Source organism: Danio aesculapii, chromosome 22 (assembly GCF_903798145.1).
Source record: "Danio aesculapii chromosome 22, fDanAes4.1, whole genome shotgun sequence".
Lineage (NCBI taxonomy): Eukaryota > Metazoa > Chordata > Actinopteri > Cypriniformes > Danionidae > Danio > Danio aesculapii.
This window is the reverse complement of record NC_079456.1, coordinates 1,102,594-1,126,465: the sequence shown is the minus strand read 5'-3', so window position 1 is coordinate 1,126,465 and position 23,872 is coordinate 1,102,594. Positions and strand designations below refer to the sequence as shown.

General features: G+C 34.3%; 2 protein-coding genes across 3 annotated transcripts; both read left to right on the top strand.

The window, feature by feature from the left end:
- The first annotated feature begins 2,878 nt into the window (after positions 1–2,878).
- cry4 (cryptochrome circadian regulator 4) lies at positions 2,879–16,512 on the top strand. The gene is made up of 11 exons (XM_056447721.1): positions 2,879–3,052; positions 5,197–5,649; positions 6,843–6,959; positions 7,165–7,309; positions 8,791–8,931; positions 10,852–11,022; positions 12,334–12,474; positions 13,551–13,702; positions 15,324–15,421; positions 15,546–15,656; positions 16,001–16,512. The coding sequence occupies exons 1-11, from the start codon at positions 3,030–3,032 to the stop codon at positions 16,180–16,182; spliced, it is 1,734 nt and encodes a 577-aa protein (XP_056303696.1). The 5' UTR covers positions 2,879–3,029; the 3' UTR covers positions 16,183–16,512.
- Positions 16,513–18,476: 1,964 nt separating this feature from the next.
- Positions 18,477–22,445, top strand: zgc:153675 (uncharacterized protein LOC768179 homolog). Of its 2 annotated transcripts, none has more exons than XM_056447241.1 (3): positions 18,477–18,641; positions 19,602–19,683; positions 21,822–22,445. In XM_056447241.1, the coding sequence occupies exons 1-3, from the start codon at positions 18,492–18,494 to the stop codon at positions 22,106–22,108; spliced, it is 519 nt and encodes a 172-aa protein (XP_056303216.1). In that variant the 5' UTR covers positions 18,477–18,491; the 3' UTR covers positions 22,109–22,445. The 2 variants fall into 2 exon arrangements, with proteins under 2 accessions (XP_056303216.1, XP_056303215.1); XM_056447240.1 differs by having other exon boundaries at positions 21,819–22,445.
- Positions 22,446–23,872: the final 1,427 nt, after the last annotated feature.

The following is a 23,872-nucleotide window of genomic DNA, read 5'->3' as shown; positions in this document are numbered from 1 at the left end:
CCTGTTTCTTATTATTTTTTTAAAGACTTTAAACATTATCTAAAAATCAGTTCATTTTCTGAAAATAAGAAAGCCAGTAGAACTATGTCAGTGTTTATATTGTAAATGACACTTAAAGGGATTACATTTATGTGTATGTATATTTTCTCATTCTTGTTATCATTTGTTGACATTTGTTGATATTTTAGGTATTGTATACAAATACTGTTTACATCTCAATTATATCAATCAATATAATCAATCTCTGTATTATATTTGCGTTAATATAAAAAGATTAGATAAACATGAGCTTGTGTGTGGGCTTTAATAATAATATAAAATAATATGATATAATATAATATAAAATAATATAATATAATATAATATAATATAATATAATATAATATAATATAATATAATATAATATAATATAATACAATTTAATATAATATAGTATAATATAATATAATATAATATAATATAATATAATATAATATAATATAATATAATATAATAAAATATAATATAATAAAATATAATATAATAAAATATAATATAATATAATATAATATAATATAATATAATATAATATAATATAATATAATATAATATAATATAATACAATTTAATATAATATAATATAATATAATATAATATAATATAATATAATATAATATAATATAATATAATATAATATAATATAATATAATATAATAAAATAAAATATAAAATAATATAATATAATATAATATAATATAATATAATAAAATAAAATATTATAAAATATAATAAAATATAATATAATATAATATAATAAAATAAAATATAATAAAATATAATATAATATAATATAATATAATATAATATAATATAATATAATGTAATATAATATAATATAATATAATAAAATATAATATAATATAATATAATATAATATAATATAATATAATATAATATAATATAATATAATAAAATATAATATAATATAATAAAATATAATATAATATAATATAATATAATATAATATAATATAATATAATATAATATAATAAAATATAATATAATATAATATAATATAATATAATATAATATAATATAATACAATATAATATAATATAATATAATATAATATAATATAATATAATATAATAAAATATAATATAATATAATAAAATATAATATAATATAATATAATATAATATAATATAATATAATATAACAAAATATAATATAATATAATAAAATATAATATAATATAATATAATATAATATAATATAATATAATATAATATAATGTAATATAATATAATATAATATAATATAATATAATATAATATAATATAATATAATATAATAAAATATAATAAAATAAAATATAATATAATATAATATAATATAATATAATATAATATAATATAATATAATATAATATAATAAAATATAATAAAATATAATAAAATAAAATATAATATAATATAATATAATATAATATAATATAATATAATATAATATAATATAATATAATATAATATAATATAATATAATATAATATAATAAAATATAATATAATATAATATAATAAAATATAATAAAATAAAATATAATATAATATAATATAATATAATATAATATAATGTAATATAATATAATATAATAAAATAAAATATAATATAATATAATATAATATAATATAATATAATATAATATAATATAATATAATATAATATAATATAATAAAATGTAATATAATATAATATAATATAATATAATATAATATAATATAATATAATAAAATATAATAAAATAAAATATAATATAATATAATATAATATAATATAAATATTAAATAAATAAATATAAATATTAATATTAATATAAATTAAATAAACATATTTTTAAAAATTCTATATCAGCAAAATTAATTTATTTCAGCGTTCGTTTGTTATGAAATGTTATAGAAATATACATTAAAGTCGTTGCAAAAGTGACAATATTTGTGTACAACACCAAAATATCAACAAGCATCAACGGAAAAGAGAATAAGAAAGAAAAAATACACTTAAACATAAGGGCAAGATCTGTAGCTGGAAGTGCATCCGCTGCGAAAGGCATATGGATAAGTTGGCGGGTCATTCTGCTGTGGCGATGCCAGATTATTAAAGGGACTAAGCCAAAAAGAAAATAAATGAATGAATTAATGAATGATAAGGGCAAGATCTTTAAGTATCAATTACAATACGCCAATGTTATATGTACGTTTGTCTCCATCTAGCGGTCACAGTCAGGAACGTTTTCACCGATTCTGATTCTGCCTTGTTTAGAACTTTAGTGTTTATTTATTCGCGGTTAATTAATTTAAAATGGTTTATTTATGTGTAAACCATCTTATATTGTGTGTCAGTGTTGGTAAACGTAATTTAATACAATCTTAAACCTTTCTTGAGCTTCAAAAATAGCAAACATCGTACACTTTCACATTAAAAGTAACTTAGCAAACTTAACTAAAGTTTGTAACATTTTTTAAAATTAATTTACTCAATGTGTGTGTGTGTGTGTGTCTCTGTGTGTGTGTGTGTCCACTAGAGGTCGGGATTTGACCTAAATTCTTTAGTTTGACCTATTTACATAATAAAGCATATCCCGGTCACGCCCGGGACTTCACACGACGCCGAATCACTCCTTTAATCCGGACACCTCAAATGACACCGTTAAAAATACTCATATTTAGTTTATATCTTCATCACAATACATATATAAACATGGATAACGACGATCACTTTACATTTGAGTTACAGTCGCTTCGTCCAATCATACGCCGAGTATTGTGAAATTGACCAATCAGAAGCTAGATCTCAGTATCATATGGATGTGCTCGTCCAATAGGCGGTGAGAGGGCGGGATCATGTCGTACGTGCGGGATCTGTGCTAGGCGGATAGCGTGTGTACTGTCATGTAACGATCGTCTTGTAAACATTTCTGAGTTACTAGAAATTATATGTAAACACTAAGGTTGGGATTTTGACTTTTAATTGGTGTTAGTGTCCTAATGGATGTTGCCTGAGGCGATCTGGAGGTTGGTGGAAATTTTGACCTTTATAAACAAACCGGGAAAATGTGAAATATGTCATTGTTAGCGTTGATATATATATATATATATATATATATATATATATATATATATATATATATATATATATATATATATATATGAGCTGTATAATAACGCAACGTATATACATCTAAACATTTTTGTCGTACATAATTACCGTGTTTATGTTTATATATGACTCAAGTGGCGATATTCAAGGACCAGAACTGCTGTGTCTTGTATAAAATAATTATAGTCTATATATATATATATATATATATATATATATATATATATATATATATATATATATATATATATAATTAACCTTATACAGCCTTTATTTATGGGCTTTTAAAATCAATAAAGACATAAAACTGGCTCATTTACCATGGAAAACATGTATCTATGTTTTTAATAGTGTCTTTAGCTGGCATCTTTTTGTTGTTGTAGTTGTTTGCCTTGGTAATACAACATTTTGGACCATATGAACGCCATGTCATGATGCCAATGCTATGTTTTTTGACGTCAATCATAATAATGCTTTGTTTAGGTTTTTATGTTGGCAGTGACATATTCATATTTTAAAAATTTGCTATAATAAATGCCATGAAACTTAACATGCCATATTTTTCACATGTATGATGATAATATTATTTGTATCATGTTTAATGTATTACAGTAATACCATGAACCATATCATCCTGGTGTCCTATTTTTTTAAATATCATTTCATTTTTTTATACCAATTAATATTGAGGTAAAGTGGGTTATATATTTACGTATTCGTACATTCACCTTAACAGTATAATTTAATAAAATTCTTCTTTGCTATTTCTAAATTGTCAAATCATATTAGCTGCCAATGACTCTCAGAGTTCAACACTTTTCATCAATTAAATGGTGTTAAATGTTATTTTGAAGTAATTTTTACATGTGATTTCAGGCAGAATATTCAAAGTACCATAGTAAACAATATAGGAAGCATGTCAGTGAACGAATGTGCAAATATAAAACCAACTTTACCTAAGTCCAATTAATGTTGTGTTTTAGATCTTTTTTCACAAGCTACCCCCATGTTTTCAGATTTTTCATCTCTTGTTTTTAAGTTTACCATTTTAATTCTATATTTTGGACCTTAACATGATGGCAAACACATATTTACTATGTTTTACCATTATTTTAGGACCTTTTTATAATGTTAATGGAATATGTTTTTACATTTGTCATAATACCATTTGAACCAGATCATGATGGCAAAAACTATGTTTTATTATAATGTTAATGCCATGTGCTTTGACATTTACCATAGCAATACTATTTTTGCCTTACAATTTTGGAAATAGCATGTTTTCGATAGCATGTTTTTATTTTTTGATGTAATTCCATGTTTTGGACTTATGATGGCAAGCAGTTTTTTTTATATTTACCATATTATTACCATGTTTCAGACTTTACTATGATACCATAGTAACACAATTTTTGGGCCTTATAATTTTGCAAACAGTATGTTTTTGATGGCATGTTTTTTGACGTAATTCAATTTTGAAACTTATCAGCATGTTTCTTTTTTTACGTATACCACAGTATTACCATGTTTTAGACCTTATCATGATAGTAAAGCCATGTATTTTGACATTAATCACTGTAATGCATTTTTATCCATTTCATAATGATAAATGCACGTTTTTTTTATTTTTATTTACCACACTAACACCATGTTTTGGATGTTATTATGATTTTAATCCCATGTGTTTTGACATTTACTTAAGTAATACCCGTGTTGTGGCTAGTGATTTTGGAAATACCAAGTTTTCAATACCATGTTTCAATTGTTGTTGATTCAGTTCCATGTGTGGGGGTCCTTATAATGATGGAAAACACATGTTTTTTTAATATTTAGCACAGTATTACAATGTTTTTGTTACAATGTTAATGGCATGTTTTTTACATTTACCATAGTAATACTATTTATTTTGGAACTTACCATGTTTTCTATAGCATGTTTTTTTAAGTAATTCAATTTTGAACCTTATCATGACAGCAAAAGCATGTTTTTTTTATTTACCATGCTAACACCATGTTTTGAGCCTTATAGCATTTAACTAAAGTTCATTGTTCTGTTTCAGCCCGTCTGAAGTGTTTTCGTGTTGGAGAAAGCCGGTCACCATGAGTCACCGCACCATCCATCTGTTTCGTAAAGGCCTGCGCCTGCATGATAAACCCAGCCTGTTGGGGGCGCTAGCGTCCTCCTCTGTGCTCTATCCAGTGTATGTCCTGGACCGTGTGTTCCTGCAGGGGGTGATGCGCATGGGTGCGTTACGCTGGCGATTCGTCCTGCAGAGTCTAGAGGATCTGGACGCTCGTCTGCGGGCGCTTGGATCGCGACTTTTTGTCCTGTGTGGGTCAACAGCTAGCGTCCTGCGGGAGCTCGTAGCGCAGTGGGGAATCACACAGATCAGCTACGACACTGAAGTAGAGCCATATTACACAAGCATGGACCAGGACATACAGACACTGGCGCAGGAAAATGAAATGCAAACTTACACGTGTGTATCGCACACGCTGTATGACGTCAAGAGGTACGACACCAACATGTTTTTTTATGTTTACCATAATAATTCACCAAAATGTTTTTTTATGTTTACCATAATAATTCACCAACATGTTTTTATGTTTACCAACATAATTCACCAACATGTTTTTTTTGTTTACCATAATAATTCACCAACATGTTTTTTATGTTTACCATAATAATTCACCAACATGTTTTTTTATGTTCACCATAACAATTCACCAACATGTTTTTTATGTTTACCATAATAATTGACCAACATGTTTTTTGTTTACCATAATAATTCACCAACATGTTTTTTTAAATGTTTACCATAAAAATTCACCAACATGTTTTTTTAAATGTTTACCATAATAATTCACCAACATGTTTTTTTTTTATGTTTTGACATTTAGCATAGCAATACCATTTTTGGGCTTTATAATTTTGGAAATACCATGTTTCTGTTAGCATGTTTTTTGATGTTTACCATTTTAATTTAAATTTGGACCGTCTCATGATTGCAGAATGATGTTTTTATTTACATTTACCACAGCATTGCTATGTTTTGGACCTTAATTAGATATTAATGGCATGTGTTTTGACATTTACCATAGTGATACAACGTTTAGGCCATAAATTTATAGAAATACCATGTTTTTAATGTCATTTTTTTACATTTAAAATGAAAATTCCATATTTTGGAACTTAACATGATGATAAAAACTAATTTTTTTATATTTACTACATCATTATTATGTATTTAACCTTATTTCGGATAGTAACGCCACATGCTCTGACATTTATAGTAGTAATGCCATGTTTTCGGCCTTATAATGACACAAATACCTTTTTTTCACCAAAGAGTAATAAGAGTCTCATCTAGAGAAACAATAGATTATTATTTTTTTAAGTATATTCTTTTTAATAACAAAGGCTCATCTGGCACTAGCTTTGGGATGCAAGCTTAAAAAAAAGTCAAATAAAAAAATAAATGCATTGAATTTGCAGTTTTGAAATTTCAGACCACTATAAAAGTCCACTATATGGAGAAAAATGCTGCTTGTTTAAATAAAAAATAAATAAATTTCTTATCCACTGAAAAATGAAACGAACATCTTAGATGAGAAGAGTAAATGTCCAGAAAAATTCTGTAAGTGAACCAATGCTTTCAGAAAAGCATGTCTGAGTGTGTTAATGTGCCTGTTTGTTTCTCTCCAGGATCGTGAAGGCCAATGGAGGCTCTCCGCCGCTCACATACAAGAAGTTCCTGCATGTTTTGTCAGTTTTGGGTGAACCAGAGAAACCGGCGCGGGATGTGAGCATCGAGGACTTCCAGTAAGGGCGATACGAGCGTCTGTGTTTGTGTGTGGGCGATACGAGCGACTGTGTGTGCGTGCGGGGAGGTTTTCAGGGTTGTGTTGTGTCTGACGCTCCTCTCACGACTGCCGCCTGCGAACAGATGGAGCTTTTGCCTGCCAAGAGTGTGTAGACGGAGACCGCAGCAGAGCATGATGGGAGATTGTGTGTGTGCTGTTTGCAGGAGGTGTGTGACTCCAGTGGATGTGGATCGGTTATACGCTGTGCCTTCTCTGGCTGATCTGGGTCTGCAGGCGGAGGCGGAGGTGCTGTGGCCCGGTGGAGAGACTTATGCCCTGCAGCGGCTCGAGAAACACTTCCAGAGTCAGGTGAGCAGCCTGAACCAGCGATAATGCTAATACAATACTGAGTCAATGCTAGCGAGAGAAAATAGGCGACACTGAGTGCGGAATTTGTCTCAACCTCATCTTCTGCGCAAACTGAAATAATTAAACTCAAACAGAAAATATGTTTGAGGTGATAAACATCCCAAGAATACTAGACGTTTGGTGTGAACCTAGCATAATTCATAAACATTGAAGCTTAGATAAATCATGCCTAGCCTAGAACACTGTCTGCTGTTAAAAACTAGCCTAGAGTGCTATCTGCTGATTAAAAACTAGCCTAGAATGCAATCTACTGTTAAAAACTAGCATACAGTGCTATTATAAACTGGCCTAGAGCGCTGTCTGCTGTTAAAAACTACTCTACAGACCTGTTAAACACTAGCCTAGAGTGCCCTCTGCTTTTAAAAACTAATCTAGAGCACCATCTGCTGTTAAACACTAGGCTAGAGCATAGTCTGTTGTTAAACAGCACCATCTGGTGTTAAACACTAACCTAGAGCACCTATTAAAAACTAGCCTACAGTGCTGTTAAAAACTAGCTTAGAGCACCATCTGTGGTTAAAAACTAGCCTACAATGCGGTTAAAAAGTAGCCTAGAGCACCATTTGCTGTTAAACACTAGCCTAGAGCGCCGTCTGCTGTTAAACACTAGCCTAGAGCGCCGTCTGCTGTTAAACTCTAGTCTAGAGCGCCGTCTGCTGTTCAACTCTAGCCTAGAGCGCCGTCTGCTGTTCAACACTAGCCTAGAGCGCCGTCTGCTGTTAAACACTAGCCTAGAGCGCCGTCTGCTGTTAAACACTAGCCTAGAGCCCCCTCTGCTGCTAAACACTAGCCTAGAGCGCCGTCTGCTGTTAAACACTAGCCTAGAGCGCCCTCTGCTGTTAAACTCTAGTCTAGAGCGCCGTCTGCTGTTCAACTCTAGCCTAGAGCGCCGTCTGCTGTTCAACACTAGCCTAGAGCGCCGTCTGCTGTTCAACACTAGCCTAGAGCGCCCTCTGCTGCTAAACACTAGCCTAGAGCGCCGTCTGCTGTTCAACACTAGCCTAGAGCGCCCTCTGCTGTTAAACACTAGCCTAGAGCGCCGTCTGCTGTTCAACACTAGCCTAGAGCGCCGTCTGCTGTTAAACACTAGCCTAGAGCGCCGTCTGCTGTTAAACACTAGCCTAGAGCGCCCTCTGCTGCTAAACACTAGCCTAGAGCGCCGTCTGCTTCTAAACACTAGCCTAGAGCATCCTTAAACACTAGCCTACAACACCGTCTGGTGATAACACTAGCTAAACACTAGTCTAATCATAGAGACGATCCACGAATCGCAAATGCGTTGATGTATTGCCTCAGCCCTAAAGAGCCAACACTAGCACCAGGTTTCTGCTGGTGAAAGGCCTGTACTGATATACTGATAAGTGTGTGTGTGTGTGTGTGTGTGTGTGTGTGTGTGTGTGTGTGTGTGTGTGTGTCTACAGGGCTGGGTGGTGAACTTTTCCAAGCCGCGCACCATCCCCAACTCTCTGCTGCCCAGCACCACTGGTCTGAGCCCGTACCTGAGTCTGGGCTGCCTTTCTGTTCGAACCTTCTACCACAGACTCAACAGCATTTACGCACAGGTACACACACTCAAACAGCAGCTCCCACACCCTGGTGTGACGACTACATAGGCACCATGCTAAAGGCTGATTTATACTTTTGCGTCAAGGGCACGCTTGTGCTATGTCGCGGCCTAGGCGTGGACGCATAGCCCTCGCCGTGGCCGTCGGCGTCACTAACACACACCTCTCAAAAAATTTAAATACACGTCGCAACAACGCGCAGCGCGAGCTCTGTGATTGGTCGGCTTGGTAGTGCTGATGAGTGTGTGCGGGACAGAGAGCTGTATGACCCCGATGGGAGCGATTGTTTACAAGTGTGGAGTCCCATGAAGGAGCTCCAGATGGAAAGTGTTGTTTTGTGTTTACCTTATGGTTAAAGTTGCTGCACGTCCACCTGTTCCTGCCTCAAAATGAGCGAGTTTGAGCCACATGTACATTAAGGTAGAGTTCAGAAAAAACAAAACACCAGCGAAGAAACTCGACACAGAGGAACATATACACCCTACTGCCAACTAGCGTTTCGGAAGTGTTATTGCAAAGCAACAGAAACAGAGCGCAGAAGTATGAACGCACAGCTACGCACATTGCATGCGCTGTGGGTCACACTGATCACTCGATGCCAAAGTATAAACCAGGCTTAACAGTTGAGACTCATCAGGGATTAGATGCACACAACAAATAGCATGCATAACAGTTACGTACAGTTAGCATGTTAGTATGTTGCTAATCTAATAAAAACATGTACACATAATGCGTGAGGTGGTGTATTTTAAATAAGTTAAAACAATGTTTTTTAAAAGTTTGTCATGTTTATAGACATCTCTTGGTTGATTCCATCTGAGTGGTGTTAGCACATTCCTAAGCTAACATTGCTAATTACCAAAAACACACAAATACTGGTTAAAATTGTGTATTTTCTTAAGATTGCTTGTATATTTTGATGATCTGTAGTATATTTACCCTTAGTTGATTGAAGTAGACACTACCCTGCTGAAAAAAAAACAGCTTAAACCAGCCTAGGCTGGTTTTAGCTGGTTGACCAGGCTGGTTTTATAGAGGTTTTGCCCATTTCCAGGCTGGTTTCCAGCCATTTCCAGCCTGGTCTTAGCTGGTCAGGCTGGAAAATGACCAGCTAAAACCATCTTGACCAGCCAAAACCAGCTATGTCCAGCTTAAACCAGGCTGGTCAAGCTGGTTTTAGCTGGATTTAGCTGGTCATTTTCCAGCCTGACCAGCTAAGACCAGGCTGGAAATGGCTGGAAACCAGCCTGGAAATGGCCAAAATCCCTCTAAAACCAGGCTCAGGTCAACCAGCTAAAACCAGCCAAAGAGCTTAGGCTGGCTTAAGCTGGATTTTTCAGCAGGGTAATGTTAGCATGTTGCTAAGCTAATACAAAAATCTGCACTTAATGTGTGAGGTTGTGTATTTTTTACGAGTTATTTTTTTTTTTTTTGCAGTATATTTATAGTTAACCCTTGCTTGATTCCACCTGAGTGATATTAGCACATTGCTAAGCTAACATCGCTAATAATAACAAAATGACAAAAATAACTAATAAATAACAAAATACACAAATCGTAATACAGACTAATTTTAGCATGATGCTAAGCTAATAATTAGATACTAGTAAATAAATATGAAGCAACCCCAAATCTTGAGTGAAATAATCCATTTTTATTAGGTACAATTTTTGATATGCCTCTTTAAAATGATTATCTCAGAAACTTTGCTATAAAGCAGGCTCCTATTAGCACCTATGGATATTGAAACGGAAAGAATTTTATTGTCATTGCTTTGAAACAATTGTTTAGCAGCTCACAAGATTTTGGCATTATAGCCAACCAAAAATCAAGGCAAATAAATCTCATCTTCCTTTTCTTGTCCTCCTCGCCTGATCACATGCCTGATTGAGTTTTCCTGTGGTTTTCCCCCTGCAGTCGAAGAACCACTCTCTGCCGCCGGTGTCTCTGCAGGGTCAGGTGTTGTGGCGCGAGTTCTTCTACACCGTCGCTTCCGCAACGCCAAACTTCACCAAGATGGAGGGAAACGGCATCTGTCTGCAGATCGACTGGTACCACGATCCCGAGCGGCTGGAGAAATGGAGAAGCGTAAGAGAACCGCACACTTTTGGGTTGGTTCTTTGTGGCAGGAATATTTAGGGACGATCTGATTCTGACAGTTTGATTCAACACGCCCCTCCAGCTGTCAGTTTCGACATCTCTATGACAACAAACAGAAATGGTGAGGAGGAGGAGTCTGTTAGGATGTAATAACTCTCCCCAAACCCTTTTCTCCATTCTGAATGAAACGCCTACTTTACTACATCCAATCAGCTTGCAGTAGAAAAAACAAGCAACGCCCACTGATTTCTCATTTAATATTCCGTTTCCCCAGGAACTGTATCACAATATGAAAAGAAAAGCAGTCGTAGCTTTCAACCAGTGTTAATTTCAATAACGAACAGGTTTTTACTGATGAAAACTAGACGAAAACTAAAGAGATGCGACGACAACTATAATAAAAATATACTGACATTTTCGTTGACTAATAAAAACAAGACGAGAATGTGATTGAGGGATGTTTTTGGAAGATATCCAATCAGAATTAATCTTGGTTTGTGATGCATGACGCACACACACACTCATTTGAATAGCAACTGATCCACAGTAGAGACGGGATGCGATTACGTCTTCATCCATACGGGCGTCTGTCTGTCTGATTAAACTATAATGAAATGGCAACAGCTAACAGTAAAAGAAGACTCACGTTTGACGACAAGACAAAAAATCCGTGAATCGTAAGGGGAGGAAAAAGCTGATAATAACAACCAATCTAAAGCGACATCAGGTCGGGGAATCATCCCGAACTTCACGATAAACTCGAGCTTTTTCATTTACCTGACTTTATTTTTTTATTTACCTTGCTTAACTGAAGCGATGTAGCCTCTCACTGACCTTTAGAGACGCCATTAGGTTGTACATTGTAACATGATCATGGCATTCATTTCCATGAGGAGTTGTTTCATTTTAACTGGGGCTACAGTTTAGCTAGCCTGATCTAACTCGCGCTAGGTTCACGTGCGCTGTCGGCGTCTACCATGATCGTTATGACAACAGCCATTTACAGCGTACCTCTGCCACAAAACAAACACTGCCTCATTCAGGATGTCATTCAGCGATGTGATTATTTCTTACTTTAAGGATGTAATGATACTGTAGTGTTATAATCTCTGCTTATCAGTGAGTCGCATTCTAACGAAACCTCGAAGTCGTTTAATTTTGACATACATTTAAGTATGAAAAGATAATGATTAAGAAGATATGATTAAGCCTAAAAAGATAAAGATTCGTGATGCATCGATGAATACATTATTCTTTCCCACCATCCATAGGTGACAGTAACGTTTTCTTCCACCGCAGGCGCAAACGGGTTTCCCCTGGATCGACGCTATCATGACGCAGCTACGGCAGGAGGGCTGGATCCATCATCTGGCGCGTCACGCCGTGGCCTGTTTCCTGACCCGCGGAGACCTGTGGATCAGCTGGGAGGAGGGCATGAAGGTGCAGCGCTACACACATATATGCTAACATATATGTGCGGCTCTATTCTCAGATGCTAATGATGCACACAAGTACAGCTCCAAACATCAACACACACATACAACTTAAGATGCTAACAGGTGATTACAAAATCATGCACAGCTTCATCCTAAGATGCTAATAAAACCGAAAGACCATCCTAAGATGCTAACAAATGCTAACACACAAATGTCACTTCATCCTGAGATGTGAACAGACAGTAACACACACGTGTAGCTATAATTTTGAGATGATAAAAGAGGCTAACACACGCATACATCTCCCTCCAGAGATGGTGAAAGATGCTAATGTATACAGCTACATCTTAGTTCTGAAATGCTAACAGGATGATGACACACCCATACGGTTGCATCCTGAGATGCTAATAAACGCCAACACACACATGTGGCTTCATCTCATCTTTGGATGTTGAAAGAAGCTAATACATACACCTACATCTTGGTCCTGAAATGCTAACTGAAAGCTAACACACCCATAAAGCTCCATCCTCAGATGCTAACAAATCCTAACACAGACATGTGGCTCCAGCTTGAGATGCTAACAGATGCTAATGCAAACACATTAATCTTGGTCCTAAAATGTTAACAGAATGCTAACACATCCTTACGGCTCCATCTTGAGATGGTAACAAATCCTAACACAGACATGTGGCTCCAGCCTGTGATGCTAACAAATGCTAATGTTCACGCCTACATCTCAGTCCTGAACTGCTAACAGAATGCTAACACAACCATACAGCTCCATCCATGCTAACAAATGTTACCACACACACAATTTAACAGCTAGTATTACATAGACACGAGCCGCCAACGGCAAGTCTTCACTTCCTGTTGTACTCATACTAACAGCGTGACATCGCCTTCTACTGGTCTGGCATATGCAATGAAGCATTTTTGAAAGTTTTGCTAATGTGGATTGTTGAAAGTGTTATTGTGAAATATGAAACCATTTCAAACAGCAAGAGACAAACAAGCTGTATTAATGTGTGTGTTAGGGTCATGTGTACAGGTGTTTCACTCAGGTGTGTCTGTTCTCAGGTGTTCGAGGAGTTCCTGTTGGATGCAGACTACAGTGTGAACGCCGGGAACTGGATGTGGCTGTCCGCTAGTGCGTTCTTCCACAAATACACCAGGATCTTCTGTCCGGTGCGTTTCGGCCGTCGAACTGACCCTCAAGGAGAGTATCTGAGGTGAGACCACGCCTACTTCATGCAATATTCATAAGTTGGCTTGATTTGCCACACCCAATGCCGTTTGAAGTGTATGCAAAATCTGGCAACGTAAACTCACATTGGTAGCATTTAACACTGCAAACAGCACATAATCAGTACCTGAGGTGATCATTGTCATAGTAGTTTATGCTGTTGTTCAGCCACAAGAAATTGTCCACTATGTCTAATATTAGACATTTCAGGTGATGTTTGGAAAAAGCTACTTTAACATGGAAAAAAATCCTTTTGTCACGTGTCGTAGTGTGTAGATAGGACACAGTTTAGGCTTAATAGTCAACCACCCCTCTCATGTTGGTGTTGTCAATCTGGCAACCTGTGTTTTTGTGGAGTGGCCAAATTTTGAATTTGAACTACAATACCCGATTCAACCACTGGGTGTCAAACTTATAAACTGAACCTGAATGCTGCTGCATTATATATTTTTAATAGAGCCATTCTAATATACCACGCCCACCACTGTTTAATATTCATAATATTCTACTGTCAATCTGCCACACCAGCCACTGTTTAATAATCATGATGTTCTGTTGCTAATCTACCACGCCTCTCAATGTTTAATATTCATGTTAGGTTCCCAGTTTGCCACTCCCACCATCATTTGATATTCTGCATTCAGTCTGCCACGCCCACCACTGTTTAATAGTCATGATATTCTATTGTCAATCTGACACTCCCACCACTGTTTAATATTTATGATGTTCTGTTGCTAATCTACCACGCATTCAGTCTGCCACGCCCACCACTGTTCAATATTCATGATGTTAGGTTGCCAATTTGCCACACCCACCATTATTTGATGTTAATAATATTCTGCATTCAGTCTGCCACGCCCACCACTGTTCAATATTCATGATGTAAGGTTGTTAATTTGCCACGCCCACCATTATTTGATATTAATGATATTCTGCATTCAGTCTGCCACGCCCACCACTGTTCAATATTCATGATGTTAGGTTGTTAATTTGCCACACCCACCATCATTTGATATTAATGATATTCTGCATTCAGTCTGCCACGCCCACCATCATTTGATATTTATGATATTCTGCATTCAGTCTGCCACGCCCACCACTATTCAATATTCATGATGTAAGGTTGTTAATTTGCCACGCCCACCATTATTTGATATTAATGATATTCTGCATTCAGTCTGCCACGCCTACCACTGTTCAATATTCATGATGTAAGGTTGTTAATTTGCCACGCCCACCATTATTTGATATTAATGATATTCTGCATTCAGTCTGCCACGCCCACCATCATTTGATATTTATGATATTCTGCATTCAGTCTGCCACGCCCACCACTATTCAATAGTCATGATATTCTATTGTTAATTTGCCACGCCCACCATCATTTGATATTTATGATATTCTGCATTCAGTCTGCCACGCCCACCACTATTCAATATTCATGATCTTAGGTTGTTAATTTGCCACGCCCACCATCATTTAATATTTATGAAATTCTGCATTCAGTCTGCCACGCCCACCTCTGTTCAATATTCATGATGTTAGGTTGCCAAACTACCACGCCCACAAAAGTTTAATATTCATGATATCCTGCATTTGATCTGCAGGAAGTATTTACCTGTGCTGAAGAACTTCCCCTCTCAGTATATTTACGAGCCGTGGAAAGCACCAGAAGATGTTCAGCTCAGCGCCGGCTGCATCATCGGTATGGAGAGATGCTAAACGTTCACTAACTGACCACTGCGACTGTCGAAAACTGCTTTAGTGATGTGTGTGTGTGTGTGTGTGTGTGTGTGTGTGTGTGTGTGTGTGCGTGCGCGCGCGCGCAGGTAAAGACTATCCTCGGCCCATTGTGAGCCACATCGAGGCCAGCCAGAGGAACCTGGGATTGATGCGTCAGGTGCGGACAGAGCAGCAGATGACCGCAGAACTCACGCGAGGTAAAATAGGACAAATTTTTGTTGAACAAAAAAAACCTGTTTATTTTATACGTGATTAATCGCGATTAATCCTTTCCCAGCACTAATAAAAACAAGATTATACAAAAAAAATGTATATAGATATTCAAATGTATATATAATTCCTATCATATACATATATATTTAACACATAAATAAATATTTGCTCAATAATACCTTATTATATATGATAATATACCTATATATTAGCTATGTATGATTAATCAACGATGTATGATTTTTTGCCCAGCACTAATGTGTGTGTTTATATATATATATATACAGTATATATAACTTTTTTCTGACTGATTTTAATGATCTCACAGATGTAGCAGATGACCCGATGGAGGCGGGGCTTAAGCGTGAGCTCCAGGAGGAGGAGGGCATTCTGGAGGAGGCGGAGTCAAAGTGCACTTCCAAGCGTTTCAATGGCGGCTCAGACCATAAGTCCCGCCCCTGCAGCTGGACTCCAGAGACTCTATCAGAGCTCAGCGGAGAGATCATGTGATTCGAGCAACGGCCAATCAGATGAATGTATTACTTCAGATCACGACCCAGAAGCCTTCATGATGCATTTCTGCATAAACAAATGCACAAAGACTCACCGGAATCCTCCGTCATTATGAACAGAACTCTCAGAAAGCATCTGAACTCCATTAATCTGTCAAACACAACCATATTGGCTGCTTTTGTTGGTTTTGTTTTGCTAGTGTGTGTGTTTTTTTCTGTGTTCAGGAGAGAATCGTGTACATTGAACAGAGTTTGTGAAGTAAATATGCAAGTATGAAGTGTTTCTGATGCACATTAAACACATGTCGATGTTATGCAAATGATCAAACTGCATTATATGAGCTTTTGTGGAAAATGCTTTGTGGGGAAAATATTGTGGTCATGATTGATCTAGCATGACATAAATACATCAACACATTTCACTAATTCATTTACTCTTTAGCAAGTACATTGTGCACAAAATATAACCTTTAGTTTGCTTGTTTTATGAAATTGTGGCAATTTTGTTAACATTTTTTAAAGATTTGATTACAATTAACACTATAAAACATATTTATTTGTAGTTAAACTGTGATATACACAAACGGTTTTGGTAATACTCTGCTAATACAAATGTTAAACAAAATGCCAAAAAACAAACATGGTTATGTCACTTTAACCACAAATAAAGCATGCTTAGTGTGCGTTAGGATTTGCTGTAGCTTAAAAAAGAGGGAACAAATGTGTTGAAAAGCCACAAATTATTAAAATGAAAGAAAACATTGTACATCATAACAACAAATACAAGAAAAATAATGTGGAAATGATATAAATCTAGTATAAAATTATATTATTTTTATTATTTCTGACAAAAAACTGAATGTTACACATTAATAATAAGTGGAAAGAAGTATTAAAACTATAAAATCCAAGTTAAATGTGTTAAATGTTTACCTTTATTATATATATATATTAGGATACAGCAACTTTCAAGTTTTTTCACTTCAATAAACAGAATATAATATAGTTAAATCCGTACTCAAAATACAGGTAAGAATATCTAAAACAAACAAAAATGAACCATTAAATATGTAAATAAATTAACTATGTTGCCACAGCGGAATGAACCACCAACTTATCCAGCATATGTTTTACACAGCGGATACCCTTCCAGCTGCAACTCATCACTGGGAAATAATTATGTAAATATGCCAAGTCCTAATTGTTTTCTTATCATGTAAGTTGAAAATAGTTTTTTAAAACTAAATTTCTTCTTTGAGAAGTAAAAGTGAAGAATTATTTTTTATTATCTGTACATTTAGCAGAAATTGACATTTGATCAATAATTTATCACTATTTTATTTTAGGGCATTAAGCAACACTTTAAAAATATTTATAAATAATTTATATATTTATTCACTATTTTTAATTATAAACATCAGCAACAAGTATACAATTCTTAATACGTACAAATAATATATAAATAAAAGGAATAAAAGCTTATATCATTTTGCAAAAAGAAATCATTAATTATTATTAATATTTAATTATTATTACTAATTATTAATTAATCAGCACATAGCTTTAAGCAGAGAATCAATTTCAATTAAAAAGTACATTTTTGTTAGTGGATAAAACAACTATAATTATTTATTTATTTTTTAAGGGGGGGGGGGGGGGGGGGGGGGGGGGGGGGGGTTAGCATTAAAAAAAAAACTATATCTATATCTTTTAATTTTCTGTATCTTTAACCAGAACCTTTTGGAGCTTTTGCAAGTAAAAAGGCCAGCATTATTTTTTACCTTTTTAAAACAGACAGTGACAACAAATATACAATTCTAACAAGACATAATAAAATTAAATAAAAATAAAAATTCTATGTTACTTTTACATTTCAGATATAAAAAAAAAACTAATTAGCTTTAATATATATATCTCGACAATGCACGTATATATTAAACATTATATACTCATAAATACACTAGTAAACATGGACAGCAAGTTCACTATTCAATTAACTTTAATCTACTATATCTATATCTGGCCATTTCTTATTATTAATACACTAAAGATGGTCCATATATAAATGAAAATCATCCATAAAAACCTTCAGATAAAGCAACAGTTTTTAAAGTTGACTCACCATCTCTTGTGACGTAAGATCCAGAGTTCGCCAATCCTACTACGGCGAAGGCTGAGCTCATGAATATTAACACTTTATTTCCACGACGCTTCCAATAAAGTAACACAGTAATTATTCATAGCCTAAGAACGCCTCCGTTCGAACCAATCAAGCAGCGCGAGCGTCCCGTTACGTCATTAATATTCATGAGGCGGGCCTTCGGCGTAGTAGCGCTAGATTTGCATCCTGCATTGAGCGCCACGTCGCAGCAGCAGCAAAACACCGATGATTCCCGCACATCTGACAGGGAAACAGGACATAAAACCTGCGGGGAAAACAGCGAAAACATGGTGAAGGTGAGCAGAAACACCGCGTTTATCACTAATGACTGATGCACGTCACTGCAGAGGAGATAAACACGCTTTAAAGTTACTCTCACGAGTTACCGTCGCTTCATATTCCACGCGTTTCACTGTTTTTGAGTATATCTATTCAATGTGTGTCAGGATGTTTCCAAGTTTGACTGCAAGACATCATTTTTAATTCAATTTTTAAATAGTTTTAAGTTATATGATATGATAAGTAACACTTTATTGTCTGTCAAGTGCAGTGTTAGGGAAAGTTACTTTAAGTAATGCGTTACTTTGAGTTACTGCCGTAAAAAAGTAACTAGTTGCGTTACTTATTTACTTTTTTTTATTTTCAGCAATATGTTATGTTAATTTTGAGTTGCTTTTACATTACTTTTTCTTACCTTGCTGTGGCTTGATCTCTTAAACAACTTGCAGGGTTTTTATTTCTTGATATTTTTTTATATTTTAATTTATAACACACTTTATATCCTTCATTTACCTTTAAAAACCCATTAAATGATTATAATGTAGGATAATGTTATATTCTAGGAACTCCCAGTGCTCTACATGCCGTATATACAGATTAATAACAGATTAAAGCAATGTGTTTGCTGTTTTAAGTCTTATTAGTGCTGTAAAATCAGTGTGCATTGAGATTATAATCCCCTTTTCTTCATGTGTTCAAAATAAGAATACTTCCAGTGCTCTGCCATCTTGGTTTCTGTCCTCATCGAGTGTACGAGTGAACATTAATTCAGCAATGTATTTTTAAAAAGCTGATTAATTCAACTAAAAGTAACTCAAATATTATCACTTAATTTTTTTTATAGTTACTTCACTCCTTACTTAGGAAAGTAATATTATTATCTTGCACTGCGTTACCCCCAACGCTGGTCACGAGGGAATGTTTAGTTATTTTCCAGACAGAATCTGTGTTTATTGTTCAGTTTTGTCTGTTTTCAGAGTGTGAATTCACAAACTGAGTCCAGGAGTGAAACATATGAAGGAGAGGAGGCTGAAAACACCCAAAACCAGCCGTCTGCAGGTAAATGAGGCTGCCGTCTCCATATGGATCACGAGTTATGCACATATTCTGTGTTATAATAACATTATTCTTGAGTGATCTTTGCTTTTTAACTCTTTCTGAGGGATTATTTTTGTAATAGAAGTTGGTGTAACACACACACACACACACACACACGCACACACACACTGCTGTGGTTAGAGGTTTGCTGCTATTTCGGTGAATGATCAGGGGAATACAGCTCTGCTTTGTGTGTTCTGGGATTTCAGGCTTGCTTTCGGTCAACATATTGTTTTAATGATGCAATGATGTTTAAATGCTGCACTTTTGCATCATTTCATATTTAAAACCAGAAAGAATAAAAATATGGCAAAAACAAAATGTATAAAATTCTAATTAATACAACTAAAGTTTAATTGTCATGTTTTTAGCCAGGTTACATAAACCAGTTGATTTGTTTTAAATTTGATATTATTATTTTTAGTTTTATAATTTGTCTCTTTGTTTTCTTGAACTATTAATTATCATTTTTTCAGTAAAATTGTAATCTATATTTACTTGTTAAACATTTTGAAGCTCTGTATATTAAACACACGGTTAATATTGTTTGATTTATTGTATTATTTATTCAATTATTTTCCTTTTCTTTATCAAATTTGTGGAATAGAGTTGTTTGAGCTTTGTTTAAAATATCAATAAATATATTATAAAGATGCACATTTTCATGCAGAACACCACCAGCGCTTCTAATAAAATATATGAGCATGCCCACTACTTATTTGCATATTTTTAATAGATATTTTTCCTCTTTTATTTGCATTTGACATCATTTTAGAAGATGAAAACAAAAGAAGAAATTAAATATTTGAAAAACGGCGAATAAAGGATTTTTAAGATCATTCATTTTCCTTTAGCTTAGTCCCTTTATCCATCAGGGCTCACCACAGCGGAATGAACCGCCAACTGTTCCAGCATATGTTTTACACAGCTGATGCCCTTCCAGCTGCAACCCAGTACTGGGAAACACCCATACACACTCATTCACACACACACGCACTCGTATACTACGGCCAATGTAGTCCATCAATTCCCCTATAGCGCATGTGTTTGGACTGTGGGGGAAACCAGAGCACCCGGAGGAAACCCACACCTGTACTGTAAGAATTTGAAAGAAAGTGACATTATTTGCCTGATGACAAATAATTAAATTAATATCGGAGGAAATTAACAAAAATATATTTACATTTCGGTGAGATTTTGATTTAAAAATGTATTTGCACTTTACAAACAGAAACAAATAGAACAGATAGAAAGGAAAATATTACTAATATTACTAATAAATCAGGAAAGATTTATTAGTAATATTTAAATACAAAGAAAAGAAATTATGGCATTAATTGAAAATTGGAGCATGCGTAGGTTTTTCTGTGTGTCTAATTAAAGTCATTGTTTCATTGCATTATAATGTTAAAATGTGACCATTTTCATGACATTTCAACATGTTAAAAACATTTTATTTATTTATTATTGTTGTTATTATTATTATTATTATTTATTTATTTATATACATTTATTGTATTGATGTTTTTTATCATGACTATTAATATTTACAGTACTGAGAATATTTAAGCATGATTAATAATAATTACATACTAATTATTTACTTTATTTGACTTGTTCCTACTTTTTAAAACATGTTAAACATTCTTTATTATTATTATTATTTGCTATTATTCATTAATTAATTTATTGTATTAAACATTTTTCTTTATTTTGATTATTATTGTTTACATTTTATTCTGTTTTTACCTTTTCTTTATTATTAATATTACTATTTATTTATTTGCATTTATTCTGCTTTATTTTTTCAATATTTATTATTTTTATTATTATTTTCAAAAATAAAAAAATGTTTAGCTTTGATGGTTTTTTTTAATTTAACAATGAAACAATGAATATTTAAATATAATCAATGATAATTACTGAAAAAAATTATAGACAATTAATGTAACAGAGTTTTTCCTTTTAAGGTTAGCATGAATTGATAATTCTCAACTCGTTCCTGTTATTAATGTACTGAGGTCAATAATTTTAATTTTTATGTGTTGTAAAAAGCTGATACCGCAATAAAATGGTGTTACTATTGTGATTGTCAGCAGAGGGCGGTAAGGAGCACCCAACGGCTCCACCCGGGATGATCTGGCGGGTCACCGGCGGCCTCTTCAGCGCCACCAAGGGCGTAGTCGGAGCCACAGTCGGTGGAGTCACCTGGCTGGGCGGGAAAAGTTTAGAGATCACCAAATCAGCTGTGACCGCAGTGCCCTCGATGGGCGTTGGCCTGGTGAAGGGCGGAGTTTCGGCAGTGGCAGGCGGTGTGTCCACGGTGGGGTCAACGGTAGCCAATAAAGTTCCATTTACAGGAAAGAGGAAGGACAAATCAGAGTGAAGAAGAGGATTAGGATGAATGAAATAACGTTTGATTTCCACACTGGACACCAGAGACGCTGACTGATGTTCTTCACCGCCATATTTGATTTGGTTATAACAGCATAAGAAGGGCTCAATGGAAATTGTTTGGGTTTTTCACAAATGATCTCAGATCTGCGACTAAAGACACGTTTATTTGTCGTGGTTTTGGCTGACACCGAACACTATTTCACGTATTTTCTCTAGACCATCTCCTGTAGCTGATTTCATCTGATTTATGATGGATGTTATCGGTCAGATTATGTTTGTAAATTACATTTTTTATTATTTGAATATAATAAAGTCATGTTAAAGAAGTTTGGGAAAGTGTTTTTTATTCGGTGATTCAAAATTCTTGGTTTTCTGAAACATCCAATATTTTCATATACGTTGTGAATCTTGATTAGCAAGCTAGCAATCCATCTCTAAACATTATTCTGCAAATATTACTTTTTTTTTTTTACCGCAATTATTGGTTTCCAAAACATTAGTTTTTTTAGTCAACCATGAATGTTTTTGCTTTGTATGCTAACAGTTTTTGGTTTGTTGAAAGTTCCCAAGAGTTTACTTGTGTACCACAATAATTAGCACCAAGCAAACCACAACTTGTTTTTACAGTACTAACTAAAATATTTTGAGCATCATAATATAGACAGAACTGATTTAATTAAACAATACTAATAATAGTATATAGTAATATAATTATAGTAAACATACTATTTTGGAACTATACAGAGAAGTATTAATCTGTTGTGATGATTCTACAGTTGCTATAGTAACAACTATTATAGTAATATAACCAAATGATCGCATATTGTACTTTTCGACAACTATAGGTAGAAATAGGTATCTTACACTACACCAGTTTACCATAGTAAAAGCTAAAGTATACAGTATTAGCTTATCAGTTCACTGTAGTTAATATTACAATAAGGTGGAGCATTCGTTAGTGTTGTAAATAATATAGTAAAACACACTTTAGAATGGTTCAAAAATAGTATTTACTAGCTATTTTTAATAAAAATTCACTTGGGCTTCACTTTGTAAAATCTCAAATTACTCACAGACGTAAATAAACAAGTATTATTTTGTGTCGACAAACAAACATAGGGCATGATGGGTATCGATTTCTTAGCATGAACATAGTTTAGCAAAACATACCTTTCTCTTTTGATCCGTGTAGGTTTAACGTCATGTTAAGCGTGTCAGAGCTACCCGAAATCACAATTATCAGTCAACCATTATCATTCATTATTAAGGTCGGACGTTAGTCTGTATAACAGGAAAGAAATGACCGTTGATTTTTAAATGACTCCAGCTGTGCGTCTCAAAGAAAGCGCGCGCTGCGAGACGCGCGGGAAAGATTGAATAAACCTAACACAACTTTCCCGATTATTAACCCATTAGATGTCTTGATAAAACATTGTTAGTCGGTCAGCCAGAAAAAGAAAAAGTTTGCATGTTCTCCCCGTGTTGGTGTGGGTTTCCTCCGTGTGCTCCGGTTTCCCCCACAGTCCAAACACATGCGCTATAGGGGAATTGATGAACTAAATTGGCCGTAGTGTGTGTGTGTGAGAGAATGAGTGTGTATGGGTGTTTCCCAGTGCTGGGTTGCAGCTTGAAGAGCATCCGCTGCGTAAACATTTGCTGGTTAAGTTGGCGGTTCATTCTGCTGTGGCGACCCCTGATTAATAAAGAGACTAAGCCGAAAGGAAAATGAATGAATGAAAGAAATATGATTTAT